General features: G+C 39.2%; 1 protein-coding gene across 2 annotated transcripts; it reads left to right on the forward strand.

The window, feature by feature from the left end:
• The first annotated feature begins 533 nt into the window (after positions 1-533).
• On the forward strand, positions 534-19,093 carry LOC104859370 (dimethylaniline monooxygenase [N-oxide-forming] 1). Of its 2 annotated transcripts, XM_010619936.3 has the most exons (10): positions 534-690; positions 775-913; positions 4,814-4,951; positions 6,410-6,598; positions 7,831-7,993; positions 10,932-11,074; positions 13,706-13,905; positions 15,860-16,215; positions 16,708-16,780; positions 18,150-19,093. In XM_010619936.3, exons 3-10 carry the CDS (start codon positions 4,820-4,822, stop codon positions 18,490-18,492), a joined length of 1,599 nt encoding a protein of 532 aa, XP_010618238.1. In that variant the 5' UTR covers positions 534-690; positions 775-913; positions 4,814-4,819; the 3' UTR covers positions 18,493-19,093. The 2 variants fall into 2 exon arrangements, with proteins under 2 accessions (XP_010618238.1, XP_010618228.1); XM_010619926.3 differs by lacking the exon at positions 775-913 and having other exon boundaries at positions 538-690.
• The last annotated feature ends 2,304 nt before the right edge of the window (positions 19,094-21,397 follow it).

Below are 21,397 nucleotides of genomic sequence, written 5' to 3' on the forward strand. Positions count from 1 at the left end.
CTGGCTGATGAACACAATATTTGAACCCAGGACCTGTGACTTCAGAGGTCATGCTCTTCCCACACGTCTGTCTTTTATTCCTCCAAGTGCTTGGGCAATCGTCTACCCTTAAAAGGATTTTGATAAAATGGGGCATAAACTTTTAAAAATAATAATCTTCTCTAAATATTCAAGCACAATCCTTAAAAGTGAAGTTTTGATATAACAGCCATTGACATTATTGTCCTACTTTATTCTTGTTCCTTTGAAGAGTCAAACTGATAAGCCATGGGGTTGATAACTCAACAACTGCATTTAGAGCTTGCAGGCCGACGAATCAGTCTGAAGTTCATGTCAACCAGTATTAATATTAGCATTTCACTGTTGCAATTGATCAATGAGTTAAAAAACTGATAAGCAATAGGACTGATAACTCATTAACTAAATTTATAGCTTGCAAGCAGAAGAATGAGTCCAAAGTGAATGTCAACCAATATTGCTATTAGCATTTTACTGTTGCAATTAACCAAGGAGTTAAAGTATAAAAAAGCTTGGCTTCCAAATCTTTCATAACATCCATTAGCTCATGGACCAAGCTCATTCTGTGTGCTGGGGACTCCCAGTTTAAAACTGGCTCATGCCATTTTGATTTCTACTGCTTCAGAGTGCTAACTGGCTGAACTGTTGTTAAAAAAATTACGCATACATAAAGTAAGTAACCAGATGTTCTATCTGACTCCTTTGGATGAAAAAGGGGGGGGGCTGGGATTTTCCTGTTTTGTTACTGTACTTCAGGGTGGAACCACATCCCAGAACATGCCTCTGCCGTGATCCTGGAGGGACTATAAAGAAACTGTGCTCCAAAGTAAACAACAGTGCTCAAGCAGTTATAGCAGCACAGTAAAACCAGATACTGAGTCTTCTGTGTACACTGGTAAGTACCCTTCTGGGTAAATTATTAAATAACTGAACTAAGTGTTAAGTGGAAAACTTATATTTCTAATGCAAAGGGAAATCAGTGAGTTTTCTTAAATACAGTACTTTCATCAACAGCTCCTAGCATGGTCTGAGACAAAGGTTTGGGAGGTTGTCTTCCAAATGTTCACATTTGACACAAGAGGGGAGTGGGAAGCAAGCTACAGCTGAAATTTTACTAATGTGTGCTGACCATTTGTCGTGCTTTCTATTGTTAAGTGTTTCATGTTCTGTTCTATGTATATGAATATTTCTTGATTTTCATGCTATTCCCAGATCTTTTTTGCTAATCACACTTGCAGTTAAATTCACAAAGTTATAAATATCAAGGTTTTCAAAATCAGTTCTAGATAGTTAAGTGCCATCTCTTTTATATATGGGGAAACTGATTCTCAGTCCCTGGTTATTTCTTAGTTTCCCCTCTATCTTAGGGAAATTGCTATGACCTCATCACTGACAGAAATTGTGTCATCTGGAGGTTATTGTAGGAATGGGCTTGAGGGGGTGGGAAATTGCTGCTAGCAGACAGAAATTCCACAGCATGGTCCTGTCACAACCCAAGTCTCATGTCAGCTTGTGCCACTGTGTCTCCAGGGGTGAAGGGGCATCTTCGTCCCTTCCGCATGATAATCTAGCTGTACCTCCCATTTCTGATTATACCTAAACTACCTCAGCCGATTTAAGGATAAGCTATTTTTGCAGTCTGTACCATCCAGTTTTCTGAGACATTTTCATGCACTGAGGGATGTGTGGGACAGAGGGTGTGAGGAAGGAAAGAAAGGGGGATGCACAATGCATACATAAAGGGCTGTGTGCAGAGACTCCTGCAGTAAGTCTCTCATCCGCACCTGCCCAGTGTGTGCTGCAAAGTTGAAGAAAAACTTGAGCAGAGTTAAGACAGTGTGTGGAACAGTCAATGCTCCTTTGGCAAAAGGCACTGGCCAGTCTCTTCCAACAAATTTTATTATTCATCCGTTAGGGTAAGGTGCTTGTAAAGTTAAAAAATGAAGAGGGACAAAACTTTCTCTTTCAGAAGCACTTAGTAATCACATTGGTTTCTCATAAAAATAAATTCTTGAAGGAGTGGGTAAAGAATTGAATTTAGCTAAGAGAGGTAATGACATTAAGATTACCTACCTATGCATTTCTGTATTTTTACATTCGCTTTTTCGAAATATGAGGAACAGCTTCAATAAGACTGTTGAAACACAAAGAAAATCTAAACCAAAAAATTGAACCAAAAAATTAAACCAAAGACTTTAGGGTGATTTTGAAAGCTACTTTATGCCTTCCTCTTTTTCTTTTCCTCACTTTCCCTTTCTCTCAAAATGCATTCTTTTATTTCCTGACTCACTTCATTCACTTTCCACAAGATCCCATTTGGATGTTTTTAGTTTTCCCAAGGGGCTGTTTCTGAAAGGTCTGCAAATTTGTAAATTAAACTCAAAGATGTCATAGAGATATTCATGAAATAACAAAGAAAAAATGCTCAATGATATGGAAATAACACTTATTGAGAGTTTGAGCACGTCCCAAGTACTATGCTCAGTTCCTTTTATACGTCACTTGACTCATTTTTACAGTTTCTGAGTCTAGTTATACTTCCAACTTCACATTGGGCAGGAGGAAACTGAGGCACAGAAATATTAAATCACTGATAACTAGCCAAATCACCGATAATTAGCCAAATCCCTAATAATTAGCCATCATGAAACTTCAAACTCTTCAAAGTTAGCATTAGCACCTCCTCCTTCACATTCATACAATCCATACATAAGACCTACCACTGGCTTATCACTTCACAGAGAAAGCTATGATTGTTACCTTTGAGACTGACGCCAACCACCAGACTGATCAATGCTCTAGAAAAGGCAATTCGCCTAGTTCATAATTTACACTCCAACACCAAGCCTCAGGCCTGGCCACACAGAAGCCATGCACTGAAGTTATGATGACTGAATCAGTTAAAGAATGAATTTCAGAATCAGAGTCTATGAACCATAGGGCATCTGATTCCAGCCTCTATGTGAATGGTTGGTTTCCTGTTTATGGTATCTACAAAAAATTCTTATCTAGATTCTGCCTGACTAAAGCCAGTTTCAGAGCCTGGACTTAGGAAGTGCTTACAGCAGGCAGATGTTTGCATTACTGAGTCAGGTGATGGGATTAAGAGTAGCTGCTTCTATGCTGTTTTGCACAGTGAGCCTAGGGCAGTTCAGTCCCTCGTGCAAGGCCTCCACAGTTACCTCAATGCACAACCTGTTTCTCTGTGCCCAGATTAATAGTGGAGTACATGTGTTCTTTCCTACTGAACCAGCCTAGTGCTTTCAATTAAAAGTGTATACCTGAAACTCCTACATCCTAGGCAAACAAATACATCCCACTGGTGCTTGCTACACAAAGCCCACTCCTTCTGCCCAGGACAAATTTCCTGGACACCATGGCGGGATAAACACTACTAGTCCCTTCCCAGAGGGAGGACAATTTCCGCCTGTGACCTCCTCTTCAACTTCAGTGAAGCCATAGTAAGAAAGCTCCTCACCCTCTTTCTCAAGGCAGCTTTGGGAAATGGTTCCTCATCTTCCGCTAAGTAATCTGCTTTGCTTCCTGATGTTTGCCAGGGGCAGAAATGTCTTCCTTTGCTCACACTTGCTGACTTTCCAGAGCCAGCATGCTTTGGTGCACAGCTGCACACAGACTCTTTCCTATGCGAACCCCTCTTTTTCCCAGCCTCATTTTGTTCACACAAGTGGATACTCTTTGTTGCGTGCCTAATGACTCACAACAAAGACTAACATCTTAACCTTTCTTGCAAAAGAGGACAAAGAATTCCAAAGGGCTGAGTTTTCCTATGTCCCCAAGCTAACTCACAACAGGGATTGGAAACAATTGTGTCTAGACCCAGCACCTATATTTCAACTGCCTCTCTAAATGCAGGGTTACTACTCCTCTCACACCCAGTAAGGGAGGAATTATATAAGGCTCTTGTTTCTATAGTGTCTGTCAGGACCTAAAGCATGATTTCCTCCATAAGGAACTTATAAGCTCTTCCCTGGTAAATCATATCTTGCTGCTAGGGGAAAGAACCCTAAAACACTTCAATGGACACTGAAAAGGAACCTCTGCATTCAAGAAAACACTGCAAGGAAGCTATTATTATTTTCTCCACTTTATGAGGCCCAGGGAGATTTAATAACTGGCCCAGGATCATACAGTAATGGCTGACAGAACTGCTTGTTTCATCAATATTAGCTCACAGGTTAGTTTCTGTAACCTGTGCCAGTAGCCACCTGCCAGTTCCCTAGAGGTGAGTCAGAATCAGATGGAGAGAGGAGGGTGGTCTTCCATGCCTTCCTTTCCACCACAAATAATCAGGGCAGCCCCCTCCCTCCTCCACTGCTGAGCATAAACTAGTTCTGTGTGAAGAATCATACACCAGCAGCACGACTGGAGCCTCCGTGTAGGTGACGAAAGAATGTGTCTGACACAGTGAGCCTCTCCTGGTCTGCAGCTCTAAGGCCAGAGATGGGAGGCTGGAGGCAGCACAGTCCAGAAGGCAAGAACTGCCACAAAAGGGTCCAATTTCAGGAACTGTGCCAGAATCCATGGCCTCAAGCACCGCTGTACCCCTGCTTGGTGCCTGCTCGGATTGAGGGATGGAAACACAACTAAGCCCAGGGATGAAACTAACAACCTGAACATTGCTCTCTGCACATTCACACACCAGAGAAGACTACAGAGGACGCAAACAGTAAATCCCTTAATCTTCCAAGTTCTCTTTCCTGGTTTGTGAAGAGAAGCCAAGGGTGGGGTTAGGGCTTCTGTGAATAAAAACCTCCACTTCGTTTTCCCCACACAGGAGAACATGGTCAGACGAGTGGCCATCGTGGGAGCTGGCGTCACTGGCCTGGGCTCCATCAAGTGCTGTCTAGAAGAGGGACTGCAGCCCACCTGCTTTGAGAGGAGTGACGACCTTGGGGGGCTGTGGAGATTCACTGTAAGTGGGGTTTCAGCTGCTTTTATTTGCCCATTAGAGAATGGCTTGACTGGTAGTGAACAAAGAGAGCTGCATTTCTTCCACTTGGGCTGATTGCTCTTCAGTGACTAGAAATTTCTGCTGTAGGGGGGGGGCACTAAAGCTGTAAAAGAGAAATGGGCTGAGCTCTAGTGGGAGGCATGTCAGCAGCCTTACTACCTTTACCCAGGGATAAAAGGAAGCACTGTTTTCAAAGAAGCCCACAAAGTGAGGAAGAGAATGGAATGACTGGGACAGGCAGGAAAGTCCAGAACCTGGGGAGCAGAACCAGAACCAGAAGCTCCAATGCAGGACCTGAGACTGCAGTGTACGGGATTTCAGGCTCTGTCCGCCAGACCCAACTGCACATCTCATGCAAATCTAGATCCACAGCCTTTAGTGAAACAAAGTTGTTTCCATATGTGAAATCTGTGTTTGTTTTTCCCCTTGCCTACATATATAAAATAATTTTTTATTTCCATGGAAACAGAAACTACATCAATTAGATGACAAATAATACAAAAATACTTAGAATATTCTCAATCAGGAGAACAATCCTCCAAAACACCATCTGAGATGGAAACTGTGCACAGATAAAGACATTACTGTAGTATCTTTGATAATACTATAAGACATTAATGTTTACAAGCTCTTGTAGTCAAAACTGGGGCTAGCAAAGTAGTTAGAGCATGCTATCACAGTTTAGCAATATGGGAATCTTAAACCCATTTATTCTCCCTCATAAATTCAACTGGTCTTGTACATCCTATGTGTTCTACCTCCATACAATCAAACAATTCCCCACCTACTCTGTATTCCACCTGCCATTACTTCTGCTCAAGTCTCCATTTAGTATCAAACAAATTTGTAATTTCGGCTTTTAACTAGTTTCCTTCTCTTTTCTTGAGTCCCCTCTAGTTCATCTTTTGCAGAACCAGTATCTTTCCAAAGTTCAACAGGAATTACCACTATGTTTAAAATGTTCAGCATACTGCCATGACTTTCTATAAAAATCCAAATACCTTAACACTGGATACAAAGCATTCACAACATAAAACCCACTTCTCCATAATCTTTTCCAAGACTATTCAATGCAAGAAAAATGCCTAGCAAACTGTTCATCTAAGCTCTTGTCCATTTCTATATTGTCCTGTACTTTGCAGTGATACTGGTTGTTTATGAACAAGTCAGTTCATCCCAGATTTATTTGTCAGCATGTAGTGAACACAATAGTAATTTTGACCATATATTTTATACTGGAGCCCAATGTTCATCATTTTCCAATTGCAGAACAGCAACTCCCATTAGGAATGTGGGAGGTGCCACATATCACACGTATCGCCTTACACTTGGTCAACATTTTAGATTTCTAAAAAAGTTATCATCCAGTATGTGTGGGGGGGTGTGCGTTATGCTCATGTGTGTGTGCTCTTTGTGCAGGAACATGTTGAAGAAGGAAGAGCCAGTCTCTACAAGTCTGTGGTATCCAACAGCAGCAAAGAGATGTCTTGTTACTCAGATTTTCCATTCCCAGAAGATTATCCAAACTTTTTACCCAATGATCTATACCTAAAATATCTCAAAATGTATGCAAAGCAGTTTAACCTTCTAAAGTGCATTCAATTCAAGGTAAGGAACAAAACATCAATTAGTAGTTAGGAAATATTTGCCTACTTTCTACTATCTATGTATAGCATAACCACCCAGGTCCTACACATGACATGCTGAACTGGTAAGATTTTCTTAAAATTTATTACAGTGAACTGTACCAGTACAGAAAAGGTCACATGAACTCATTGGGTCAGATTTCTCAAACCATGCTACATGAGGAACTCTAAACACATTAAATATTGTTACACATTCAGACTTGCAGTGTACAGCTTACTTGGAAACAGATACAGCCTTCAACAAGCTAGGTTGGAGACACAAAGTCCAACAGCACCTGAAATGCTGTGAAGGCATAACTTTACAAATAGCAGTGTAAGCTTACAGAAACTGTGAAGGCCGAGATTAATGACAACTTTTCTAGAAGATAGAATTGCTAACAAAATGTAAAGACCCAATAGGTCATTTGAACACTGTAAGACAAACAGTAAATTCCTTAGAAGAAACATGAGAAGCAAACAAAGCACTAAATTGTGTTTAGTGAATACATTTTTCTTTTAAATTTGATTCGTATTAGATTTAATATAAATATAATTCCTGGGGCCAGGGCTGAGCCACCTGTCTAGAATACATGAAGATCTGGTTACAATCTCTGTCACCACAAAATGAATTAATTTCCTAAATCAGAACTTAGTATTTATGGGCATATAAGCACTCAATGAGAATGAAAACTAGACTCTTTAAACTTCGGACCACTCCCAAAATATTCAGCCCATGAGGTTAGCACTTTTCAACAGCTCTTTAGACCTGAGAAAATTTCTGCAACATATTCCATAAGACCTTCCATAACCTAAGATAATTGCGACTAATTTTATTTTTCAGTTATATGTAATCTATGCCTCCATTAAAGGAACTATTGTTAAAGAGAGAGCTCTGTGTAAAATAACATACACAACAGAAATACATCAGAATTCTAGATTATAATCTTGGTCGTACCCATTGCTGAGAAAATTTGAGCAAATCAGTTCACATTCTTGGATTTTTACCACTTCTCAAAGGTACCCTTCCAAACTCTAGATTAGAATAGTTCCATCCAACAAATACTGGTCAGGCCAAAAGCCTGATTAGGCTTCTAGGATTCCTCTTATTAATTATGTTTACTCTGTACTCTAGAACTTTTGAAATGTTAATTGCTATATCAACCAGCAAGCTACTAGAGGAACTAACTCTTAATCATGCTTATCATTCTTTTTCAGACCAAAGTCTGCAGTATAACAAAGTGCCCAGATTTTGATGACTCTGGCCAGTGGGAAGTGGTCACTGTGCATGAAGGGAAGCAAAACTCAGCCATCTTTGATGCTGTCATGGTTTGCACGGGTTTCTTCACTGACCCTAATCTGCCACTAAGTTCCTTTCCAGGTACAGAATTTTCTAAAAATGAATTTCAATTTTCTTACAGGATTCATCCTGATGCCTAACTGGCCTGGGGATGCACTCTAATCACATGTTTATTCAATGGCTAAATTTGGTGGGTAACAGTTATTTTTTGTAGGCAGAATACTCTCCACACAATTAAAACAAACAAGAGAATGACGGATAGCTCACTAAACAGACTTAGCTTCACTGACGTTCCATGTGCCTCCATAATGAAAAACAGCACTCAGAACCTCTTCTGAAATATGAGACACTTAGATGAGGTGCACATTGCCAAAGCTGACCTTAGAGGCCACAAACGTAAATCTGTGTGTAAAGAAGAAGGAGTCTGATTTTTTACCTGTTTGTTCTGTATGAGCCATAGCAATTAACTAGATCAGAGCTGTATGGCACTGCATCATAGCCAACAGGGCAATGAATCTTGGAGGATAAGTTAATAAATCCTTGCATCTCAGTTTCTTTATCTGACTTTTGCAAATATGACTACGGTTAATTATTGTCAAATTGCAATTGCATTTCTACTAGAGGGAATAGAAATTGCAGTGGTTATTCTATTTTACCTGTAGTAAATGTTAACAGTTTGAAAAAACTTGCCTCCAAATCATCTACATATATAGTCTGACTGATCCCAAAACTTACAAGGTAATAAACTAATGTTCCAATAATTTTCCTGTATCTGCCCCAGAGGTCATATAATCAGCTCACAATAGGACAAAATATATCCTAAGGATTCTCATGGAATAGAATCATGGAGTGGAAAAGATCCAAGTTTAATCTTTTCCCTAATGCAGAAAGTTTTTCTAAACATCCTTGACTCAAAAGTCTCTGCTTGTGCACAAAGATAGACTCTCATTAAATCACAAAACAACAGAACCCTCTGTGAGTTCCTGCCTGCAGAGCAAAGCTGTGAGCATCCAACCTCTCATTCTCTCAGGAAGAAGCACCTGATGAAGGGTAACCAAAAATCTTGGAGGTTTAGTGGAATAGTGAAATTGCATTTATTTAGTAGCTACAATATAGGGCACGAGATGCTAAGAATACAGAAGACAATACGACAGCAGGCAGTCTGTTCTTAAGGGAATCTAGCGAATAATCAGTCTGCGTATGACATACAGGGATCCCAACACTCATGTTCACTAAACTCATACTTACTATGGTCCTGGATCTGCCCCTCGTCATGTCAGATTAGGATAAAGCATACCCTGAAAGCAACTAAACCAGTGTACTCGCTTTGAGTGGAATGACATTGGGATTCAGAAGGTATACAATGAGAAGTTTGTGCTCTTTGGCCTCTTCCTACACCTTTCTAAGCCTCTTTATCCACCATAAATGGATGAGTTTGCATGACTTTCCCCAGTGCTGTGCATCAGAAATCAAGCAAGGGAGGCTCTTGTAGATTTGCATCCTCTTTTCTTTCCTTTTTTGTCAGGCACTACCAATCTGAAATCTCTGGCTAAATGATGGCCAAGGACACTTTGAGCTCTAATTTTCTGTGATTCTAGATTTGAAATGGAATCCTCCCAATTCCACGTGCACTCCAGCAGACTTGCTTAGACTGTACATACACCGTGGGGCATTTGTTGACTATGACACAAGTTCAGAGTCACTTAACATATAAATAAAAGGCTTTGAAAGCAAATCCAAAATGAGCCCAAAATTCTCAGAAAAAAAATAGATATCACAGGTAAACTAGATGCATAATTTCCCAAAATCATTGCTTTTGTTCACTGCATGTGCTCATCAACAAAAGTACATTCACCTAATATGAGTTCTTACTCTGCCCTCCTACGAATCCATAGGAAATTCAGCCACACAGTCTCATTGTTGCTCATCTGTGCCTCAAAGCAATCTAACACTGACAGAATCTATGCTAAATCTAAACATCTAGAGATAATTCTACAATTCTCCTTAGGCTTTTCCAGCTATACTTTCTCAGCAGTTCTTTCATTCATATAGGATCTCTGAACTGAGGTAATATTTGAACATGATGTCATCCTTGCCAAATGCTAAGTGCTCTGGATCATGGATGGCTTTTAACCAGGATTCATGCTGCAGTTCCAATGATTCAAAGTGAGCCAAAGAGCAGCCAGAAATTCCATAGGAAGGCTGCTTCCCACGAGCATATGTACTTATCCCCTGAGAATCTAGGTGTCTTATCACTTTTTCTTTATCTTAGAAAAACTAGGTTCTTTGTTCAGCACACATTACTTCTGATTGAGTCACACGACTTTGAAAGTGTTTTCCAAAGCTCTCCATTTGCAGTGAAAGTCTCAATGAGATCTGGCACAAGCTGCATGAGACATCTATAGTAGTTAGCCCACTAGACATAACTCTGTGCCAAGTCTGGCTCACTCAGCAAACTCAGCCAGAGTTACAGTCAGTACCAAGGTGAAATACCGGTGAACTTCGGCAACTCATATGGATCTCTGTAAACACCTATTTTATTTCCCTCATATCATCCAACACAGTGCCAGGTACACAGCACATATTCCCAAAAGTCTGCTGAATGGAGGCACTGATTCTATTTCCCTTTAATGTCATTGCTCTTGCTACTAGTTTATGAAAACTAGTACAGTACACATAAATCAAGTATTAGTATGTAGAATATTATCACCCCTTTGGCTTCATCAACCTTTAAACGGCAATGACTCCTTACACTTTTGCTGAACATTACTTTTACCCTGATAGTTTGACTTAGTTGATCATCATGTAAGACAACTGGAGGCCTATTTAGTGAGATGGAGTTATTACCCATCTTTACCCATAGCTACATTGTGTAAAACACTGTGTTCCTATGTTAGATTTCCTCACACTCAAGTATATTGGCAAAAATACCCTAAATCACGTGTCAAAGGGATATTATCAAAGGAAAAATATAAGGTGACGGTATAAATTCCCTATTTGTCTCTGTTTTTCTCTATAGGTATAAATACCTTTAAAGGCCAGTACTTTCACAGCCGAGAGTATAAACATCCAGACATATTTAAGGACAAGAGAGTGCTTGTGGTTGGACTGGGAAATTCTGGCACAGACATTGCTGTGGAGGCCAGTCACCTAGCAAAAAAGGTACCACTCTTGGTAATGCTCAGTGAAGAGCTTTATCTTAATGTTCATACCACGAGTACGTGATGTTTGACACCATGATAAATGTAAATGAGCAAAAATGCCAACACCCAAAACTTTTCTCTGGTGTCACTATGGATTCAATCCAGGGCCTTCATACTCAACTACACGAACAGACTGTTTTTTGGGTTTTTTTGACATAGAGTCTTACTAAATCTCTTAGTTGACTATCCTGAGTTCAAGTTTGTGATCCTCCTACCTCAGACAGCCAGAGTGTTGCACCACTGTACTCAGCTACAATGTATTTTAAAGTATTTTTTATTGAGTTGTCATAAATTTTACAGTGAATTCCAGTGGTCATCTTTCCTCTAAAACCAACCTCTCTCCTTTGGTATTTTTGTCATTTTACTGGCTATTCAACAAGAGCTATAAGACATCTTTTCCTTAGGCCCATAGGTCAAAAGATCCTGGTCATTTTTCCTTGTTACAGTCGCCATTTGCCCATTATTACCTTATTTATTGCCAGGTCTCACACTGAGACTTTTGCATTGTCTTCCAAAGAATAATTACAGAAACCACACCAAGTTTTTGAGACTGCTGTTTCCCACTCATTGCACTAAATGTTTTCACTGCATTATTTCATCTAGTCATCAAAACAAGCCACTGAAGTAGGTACTATCACAGATGCAGAAACTACGGTTGAGAGAGGTCAGGTAACCTGCCTAATGCCACTACAGCAGGTCCTGAAACCCTAGTGTGTTTCACTCAAAGCCCAGGCTCTTAATTCTTCCCTTTATCCTGGCAACTCTCCCCACAGTCCATCTGTGCATTGTCAATCACTCATGCAGAACATACTGACCAACAAATCAATCCTCTGCATAGTCTCTTCCCATAGAATACTCTCATATTGAAATGCTAATAACTCCTTCACCCACAAGTCACATTCATAGCAGATGGTCCTGTGTTAACTTTGGTTTCAGGAGCTCTATTCTCTTACTTACTTCAGGATAACTCTGCCGCATTGCTAAGTTTCCTGTAATCAATCAATGAATCAATCATTAAATGGTTTTTTTTCCAGAAAGGGAACCAGAGCTCCATGCACTATGATTGCTACATTTGGGTACATAATATTTTTGTTGTTGTTTCTTTATTCATTTGGAAATTTCTTCAATCCAAAAACATGCTTTGTAACCAGTTAACAATGGCTTCTCAAATGGCTCAAGCAGGAAGATCACAACTTTAAGGCCAGCCTGGGCAATTGAGTGAGACCCTTTTGAGACATAAACTACAAAATAAAAAAACGGAGGGACTATATAGATCAGTGTGAGGCTATGGGTTCAATCCCCTGTACTCAAAAAAGAAAGAGAAGGAGGAGGAGGAAGAAAACATGTTGCTTTGTCAAACATATTGTTTCGTTATCAGTAAAGTGTCCTTGACTTCTAACATAATTCATATTGAAAAAAATACCCTATCTGCTTCTACACTGAGACACATAGAGGGCAGATCAACACACATAGCTCAGGTCAGAACCCCTGAGGAGCCTGAAGGTCTTGTGGCATTCCAGAGCGGTGTAAATCATTTTGTGATGTCATACAGTCCAACAAAAACACTAACACTATAGCTGTGGCCTTCCATGGTCTAGTGGAAGAAAAAATGAATATATTAGCTGTATTGTTTGGTATCAGCAAGGTAGCTACTAGTTAGTTAATTTTTTTGTTTTTCAAACAGTTATATAGGAAATTGTTTATTGTATTGATACATAAACAAGTACTGTGTTTTGGGAACCCACTGAGCTACTAATCCCAAGGAGCCATCCATTTAAATTTAAAAAAAGGAAAGTAAAAGCAAGCACCCCATCTAACTTATTACGGAATGTTAATGCCAACAAAACCAGTGGTTGGTGCTGAAACAACATTTGTAGAAAACTCCAAATTTCTGCTCCATCCTGTTCTTACTGGCTAATATTACAGTAGAGAATTGTATTCAACTGTTCATTGTCTTCTCACTTGAGACTTTGGGCTTCAGAAGTCTTGCCATAGTAACTCCAGGCTGCCAAATAAATTTAGAGAATTGAGAATTGTATTCAACTGTTCATTGTCTTCTCACTTGAGACTTTGGGCTTCAGAAGTCTTGCCATAGTAACTCCAGGCTGCCAAATAAATGCTCATTAATGTGTCCTAAGACTTTTTGTTGTACATTTCTAGATGCTTTTTATTCAGCATATCTCTTAGTGATAAAAAATGTAACATGTTCAATATTGGTAGTAATTCAAGTTTTTTTTACTTTTATTGAGTTTATTGGTACAATCTAGATATACAATACAGTTACATTCATTACTGGGAACCTGTACCTTCACATGACAGGTCTTGGTTCTCATTTTTACCCCTTGTTCCTGCCCTCCCTTCACCCCCTCCTCCCCTCCCCATTTACAAACACTTTATTTCCATTTTTGCATTTTCTCATTTTTTTTCTTTTCCCTTGTTCTCTTTCAATTTAATACTTCATATATGCACACTATTATTCCAAAACAGTAACTTTTAGATAGTAGTTAAAAGAAGCTAGACTTATCAAGGGTGTGTTTTGAGGGTGCCTTTCAATTCCTAACTGTTCTCAAATCTCTTTCATGACTTCCAGGTGTTCCTCAGTACCACAGGAGGTTCATGGGTGCTCAGCCGAGTCTTTGACTCAGGGTACCCATGGGACATGCTGTTCACCACACGATTTCAAACTGTACTCAGAAATTTCCTCCCAACTCCAATTGTGACTTGGTTGATAGCAAACAAGATGAACAGCTGGTTCAATCATACAAATTATGGCTTAATACCAGAAGACAAGTAAGTATAATGTATATACCAAAAACTGTTAGAGAGATGGAAGCTAAATCTTTCCAGGACAAAACAAAACATGCAATATTTTGGCAATATGGTTGGAGGATTAAATTTTTCCATACTAGTGATAGTAATACCTGTGTTAAGTACCTGGTAAATGAAATTACATATTTATCTCTTAGTATTATATGGCATAATCCCCCTTTCATTATGGGATAACTGAGATCTAGCCAAATTTAGTCACTTTCCAGAGCTCATTTCATAGTGAGAAAGTTCTGTGACCTTGAGGAGTTACATTAAACAAAAGCAAATGATTTGCCTATGATTTTGTTGACAAAAGCAACACATTTGTTTCACTGTCCTAGAAAAATTCAATACTATAGTTGTACTTTCATCTTTCTAATGACAGTGATTTGTTGTCCTGGTCAAGATGATCTTAAATTTAGTCCTTCCCTTTAGTTACAACTTGTGACTTACCTCATTATCTGGAACCAAATGTATTACTTTTTAATTCACTAAGGCTCTACAGTGAAAATCAATGAGCAAGAAACACTACAGCATAGAGATCCTGTCTGTGCTCCCTCAAAATTTCACTCCATACCGAATAGCTTCTCTGGTGTGAAAAACTCTAACAGTACACAAGATACTAATAAGATAATTAACAATGTGAAATAGGATGAAAATATTTAAAGTTGTACGGAAAGTGGGAAGGATAGGGGAAAAGGAATAAGAAAAAAAATTAGAAAATGAAAAAATGGAAATAAAAGAGTTTGTAAATGGGGAGAGGAGGAGGGGGTAAAGGGAGGCAGGAACAAGGTGAAAAAAATGAGAACCAAGACCTGTCATGTGAAGGTACAGGATCCCAATAATGAATATAACTGTACTGTATACCTAAAATATACCAATAAACTCAATAAAAAGAAACAAAATTCACTCCGGACCCCACATGGATGAGTGGTCCCACACAACACCAATGGCAGATACTCTCCCCTTTGTCACTTCTGCCTTCTCCTTGACACGTCCCTCTTTTTATTGTGATCATTTTTTTTCTTATTTCTTATCTCCTCTCCCACCGCCAGTCTTCTCGGGAGCTTTGACTCTTTCCACCATAGTTCTTTTTACCATAAATTTTATCAAGCCTCAATGGTGGATCACAGGACTAAAGAACTATCACCCTTCTCTCTTTCTGACTTAGTTAATCTTTTACCATTTCCAAAGTTCCTACATATAGCCTATCATAAGCATCAAACACTCTTTCATTCCACCCAGTGGCCTAAATATGGCAAGTTGTTAGTATCCCTATCTTACAGAAGAATACAAGAAAGCCCACATAGTCCATATGACTTCCTAAAGCTCTGTTAAGTTGAAACACACAACTGAAGAAAAAAAAAAAACCAACTCTTACTACTTCTCACACCAGTTCTGTTTATGTTGTACACACTGTCTCTTTTGGATATTCAGCATCAGCTAAACATGGCTCAGCTTATGAAAACCAACTCATACAGTGCTAGTCTTATGATTCCAAGTACACAGCCAGAAAAAGATAAACCTGTGCTTATTTCTTTTTAACACATACATATATCTGTTATATAATGCACTTTTTGGAGGAAGAACGACAGGATAGGGTATCTGACAGCGCTCATTAGATATGGAAGTCCCTGCTTTTCCTTGTAGCCCTTCAACCTCGAGCTATCTCTAGAACAACAACCATAGCTAAACATCAGCAAAACAAGCAGAAGTAGGGGAAGTTCTTCCACTGCCAAACTCTAGTAAATGGTACACATATTTTATAATCTTTGGACATTATGAGTCCATCCTCCAGGGGTAACATCTCTCCAAACAAGCAACTCTTTATCTAGCCAAGGGCTGAGCTTCAAAATGGAGAGAGGAAGGAGAAGAAAATGGGGGTGCTGGCTACATTTCTCACCACTAGATCTCTTTCCTGTCCTTACTTTGTTAGGATTCACCCGAGAGAGCCTGTGATAAATGATGAGCTTCCAGGCCGTATCACCACTGGAAAAGTGCTGATCAAGCCAAGCATAAAGGAAGTGAAGGAAAATTCTGTCATATTTAACAACACCCCAAAAGAAGAACCCATTGATATCATTGTTTTTGCCACTGGATACACCTTTGATTTCCCCTTCCTTGATAAATTGGTGGTAAAAGTTGAAGATGGCCAGGCATCATTGTACAAGTATATCTTTCCCCCACATCTGAAAAAACCAACAATGGCTGTTATTGGCCTCATCAAACCCTTGGGCTCCCTAATTACCACAGGAGAAATACAAGCTCGATGGGTTGTTCAAGTCCTTAAAGGTAAGTAGATGAGCAATAGTAGGGTATATGTTTTTGATTTGCCATGTGACTTCGGATACTGGAAATTTCAAGACTATTATTCAGCTCTTATTTAAAACAAAAGTCTTTAAAAACAGGATCTACTCTATTGTTCTCTGAATTAATTGAATTAGAATTAGTCAGTCATAATGACTTACTATCACCAGCAGAATGATAAATCAGGCTTTGAAAATCATAAGCTGTGTCTGTTATTTTGATTGACTCAATAGTTCATCTAAAATTTAAAAGTTCAGTCATCTCAGTGACAAAATTGAGAAAAACCAGTTGTGTGATTATGTAGTGTCAAATAACTGATGACACAGCCAGACATCTGTCTCTTCAGTACTACCAGAAGCATACCATCAGGTGGATCAGGGCATAGAAATGAAGAATGAGCAGAAGTAAAACATTTTATCCACGAATAAACACCTAGACATAAAGTTAATTCACATTTTCTGCTTGCTTATTTTATAGGTGTTAGTAAGTTACCACCACCAAGTGTCATGATAGAAGAAGTCAATGAAAGGAAAAAAAATAAGCACAGTGGGTGAGTGAATTCCTTGGGCATCCTTTTTGAGTCCTAACTGACGCTGTCAAACAATAGCAGACACATGAGAGTTACACCATAGAAAAGGGAAGAAGCCACAGAGACTTAGGAGAAGGACAGCGTTCACAGGAAAGAGGAAGAAAGGGGGACTTGAGAAGTTTCTCAACAGCCTAGAATTGTTATTTCAGATGATGGTTATCTGCCATTACACAGAGTTGAGAATCCAGACCAAGTATAACTAACCCTCCTCTACCAGGTACATTATTCCGTACTTTGTCCACAATTACCAGCCAACACTTCTGTGTACCACAAGTGTCTGCTAATTCGTTCATTCAGCAGGTCTGTGTCAGTTCCATGGTTGTCATGCAGGCTGCTGCTCCACAGCAGGTGTCGCCTACCGTGGTTTGTGGGCCAAATCCACTCACCCTCACCTGGGGTTTGCTTTTCACTTTCATATCGTTGTGGGGAAAAAGATTTTGCAACATGTGAATATTACAGGAAATTCAAACTGCGGTGGCCATAAAATTTTGTTACAATGCATGCACACTCACCCTTCATGTATCACCAATGGCTGCTTTTGTGTTACCACAGAAGAGTTGAGTGCAGAGACAGAGACTCTATCATGGCCCTCCAAGCCCAGAGCATGGCTTTTTGCAAAAGAAATGTGTTGGCCTCTTATCCGGCGAAAGCTTTCTCCTTGTGCTCTGTTCTGTGGCTATGACTCAAGCATCAGAGGCAAGGGAGGGGAATTGATTCACCAATCAATTCAACGATCTCAGATTTTATCTGTTTTACTGTTTGCCTGGGCTCCAATGGAAATTGTTACTTGAACAGGAAAAGGGTTCTGCAACAGAAGAAAGTTTTTAGATCACTGCATACAAGGCAAATGTCATCACTTCTTACTCTCACATAGTATATCCCGAAACTTCAAGCACTGATCTATCCCTATCAAACTGCTTAACTCCATGACAACAGAAGCATTTTAGTTGTCTCTTCTCAACCTATGCCATAGTTAGAACTCTGTTATAGAACGCTGGTATAATAGATAAGTAAAGCTGCTTATCACATCGGTCAGTGAATGATTCTACAGCCTGATAATAGGATCACCAAGAATTCTTCCCCGAGGAATTCTGTGACTCTCCATATTACACAAGTGCAGTAATGACTGAGTTTTAAGAAACAGTGTGAGTCCACAGGTATGATATAGTTATCATTAGATTACTATGGACATAAAGGGGAGAAGACGGGATCCATTGCAAATTCTGCAGCAGCATTTATTTGCCATAGACAAATGTTCACAGATTATCTTTATTTGTTCTGGGATTATAACAATTTTATCTCTTTGTGTCCCATCCCTGTTTTTATAAAGATATGGCTTGGACTACTGCAAGGCTTTACAGGAAGATTATATCCCATACGTAGATGAACTCCTAACCTCTATCAATGCAAAACCAAATCTGTTCTCTATGCTGTTGACGGACCCACGTCTCGCTTTGACCATCTTCTTTGGCCCGTGCACACCATACCAGTTTCGCTTGGTTGGCACAGGAAAATGGAAAGGAGCCAGAGAGGCCATCATGACACAGTGGGACCGCACATTCAAGGCCACCAAAACCCGAATTGTACAAGAATCCCCATCTCGCTTTGAAATTTTGCTTAAACTTTTTAGCTTTCTGGTTTTCCTTGTGGCTGTCTTCTTGATTTTCTTATAAGTAAATGATTCTCTATGCCTTTGCAGATGCACAGAGTATTGGCAGCGTCCCAACTCATCTATTAGAGCCACACCGCCTTCAAGTCATAAACCATGTCCACATAGTAAATACCACAGCCCCAAGTTAATCCCAGAGAAACCTCTTGTATTCCTGAGCCTCTCTCCATTATGTCTAATCCCCAAGGATGATAACTATTTCTGTGCATTTGAAGGCACTGGTACATTAAACATACATTTTTGGAAGACAGAAGTTCTACAGAACACTGTAAGCACTCACATCTCCTTCTATTAAAAACTATATTAAAGATTTCAACTAAAAACTTCCACCTCACAAAAGACTGATTTGTGTTGAAATGGTGCTCTTATGGTATTGGCTGACTAAAAGTAAAAAGGAAGAGAGAAACCTCGAAACTGATTGTTTCAAGTGATCTGTTCTCTTTTCATGGGTTGGAAAATAGAAGAGGATGAGCAGTCTAACAATAAAGGCAATGACATGATGTTGGATCCAGTGAGGAGTTCGTTTGAGAGTTTCCAACAGAATGAACTTCCCTGGCATCACTCATTCCCCCAGAACATGATCTATTTAAGAACAAACAAACAAAAAAAACCTAATATAACCAACTTGAACTTACATACCAAAGATTTAAGTCAGATCTACTCCACAGTGAACGCCTACACACCCATCTTCACCTGTTCTTCACTCAGAATAAATCTCATTTAAAACCTTATCAAAAAGAGTAAAATATGTACTTAAAAATAAACTTCTTGTGCCAGGGATAAAGCTCAGTGGCACAGTGCCGACATGGCAACTGCAAGGTCCACAGTTTCATTCTAAGTACCAAAAATAAATAAATAAATAAAAATAAAAATAAACTTCTGATGTATTGATGGAGATAAAGCGTTTGTAAAGTGAAAACTACAAAATTAAAATTAAAGAAGACACATGAATGGATAGATGTTTCACTGTGATGGAATGAGAGATGATATTTTTTAAATGTCCATACTATGCAAAGAAGTCTACACATTCAACACTGTCTTCATTAAAGTTCCAATGGTAGAGCCTTAGGCAATTAGGCCACAATAAGAGAGCACTATTGGCTAGGTGGTGTGCACAGCAAACATTTCCTCGCATAAGATCTGTAGGCTGGAAAGTTATGATCAAAGAATCTGCAGATTTGATGTCTGCTGAGGAGTCTCTACGTAAAGACTTCTTCTCATTATGTTTATGGTGGAAGAGTGAGATCTAGTCCCACAAAACTATAGACTATATTGGGAAATGGAACTTCCACGTCTCATTAGAAGCATTGTCTGCCCTCATGATCTCATCCAGACCTAAATACCTTCCAAAAGCCCCACCCCTAATGATATCACATTGAAGGTTATCATTCCAACCTATGAAATTGGGAAAAGGGGCACAAACCTGCAGTTCATAGCAAACACTGTACACACACACACACACACACACACACACACACACACACACACACAAAGCAAAACAAGTCTAGAACACCTAGAAAAAATTAAGGAAAGGGCCAGGGATTTGGCTCAGTGATTCCACTCCCTGCCTCACAAGCTCAAGGTTATCTAGTTCGAGCCTCTGTACCAAAACAAAAAAAAAACAACAGGAGAAAGTTTCTTGATAGTACTCTTGATTTTTGGCTGTGACACTGAAAATATAGGTAACAACAGTCAAAATATGAAAGTAGGACCACATCAAACTAAAAAGCCTGTATAGAGCAAAGGAAACGATGCTGAAAAGGCAAACTATGGAAAGGGAGAAAATATTTAAATCCATATAACTGATAAGATCTTACTTAAAAAGTAACCTGTTTTAAACATGATCAAAAGACTTGGACAGGCATTTTTCCCAAAATAATTATATATTAATAAATAAATGCATATGAGTGGCCACCACACAAAAGTGCTTACCATCATTAATCGTGGGAAATGTAATCACAACAACAAGGATAATACCATACACATTTTAGGGTAGCTATTACAAAAAACAAAGGCATTGGCAAAATGTGGGGAAACTGAAACTCTTATACATTGTTTGTGAGAATGTAAAATCATGCACTTACAGAAAACAGTATAAAATGTCCTCAAAGATTTGAAAATAGAGGGTCCAAATATTTAGCTCAGATGATGTGGGGATGCTTCACAAGTGCAAGGTCCACACTTCAATCCCAGGACCAAAAAAAAACTAAAAATAGAACTATCATATGATCCAGAAACTCCACATTTGAGTATATATCCAAAAGGATTGAAATAAATGGTTGCACAGAAATATCTCTACTCTTACGTTTATATAACTATTATTCACTACAGCTAAAGACTCAACATAAATGTTCATCAGTGTAATAAAGAAAATCTATAATAAATGTATGTGCGACTTGTTGGTGATTTTCAATGTGATTGGCTTTAGAAACACATAGAAGATTAATAAAGCATACTTCTGGGTGTGTCTGTGACATGGGGGTCTGACCTTGGGGAATTTTCTGGTCGCTGACCCCTTCCTCCTCCATTGCTCTCTGTTTCCCACATACCATGATCAGCTTTCCTCTACCATGCCATTCCCCACAATCGTTTTTCTGCGCGGCCACATGAACATACTGAAACCTCTGAAACTGTGAGCCAAAATAAACCTTTTCTCCTTTAAGTTGTGTATGTCAAGTATTTTGCCCATCAATGAAAAGCTGACCGATACAGAAACTTAATACCAAAGAAGGGAGGTTGTTGCTTAACACTCTGATTCAAAAGCCTTTGAACTGGCTTGCACAAGGAGGTGGGAGATTTTGCCAAAGTTGTTTAGAGAAAGCCTAAAATACTATTTAGTAGATCTTAATGGGCAATAATGTTGCAAGTGTAGAAGATCAGAATGCAGATAAGAATGGGGTCAGTTAAAG

Source organism: Fukomys damarensis, unplaced genomic scaffold (assembly GCF_012274545.1).
Source record: "Fukomys damarensis isolate Sample0158 unplaced genomic scaffold, DMR_v1.0_HiC HiC_scaffold_11, whole genome shotgun sequence".
Lineage (NCBI taxonomy): Eukaryota > Metazoa > Chordata > Mammalia > Rodentia > Bathyergidae > Fukomys > Fukomys damarensis.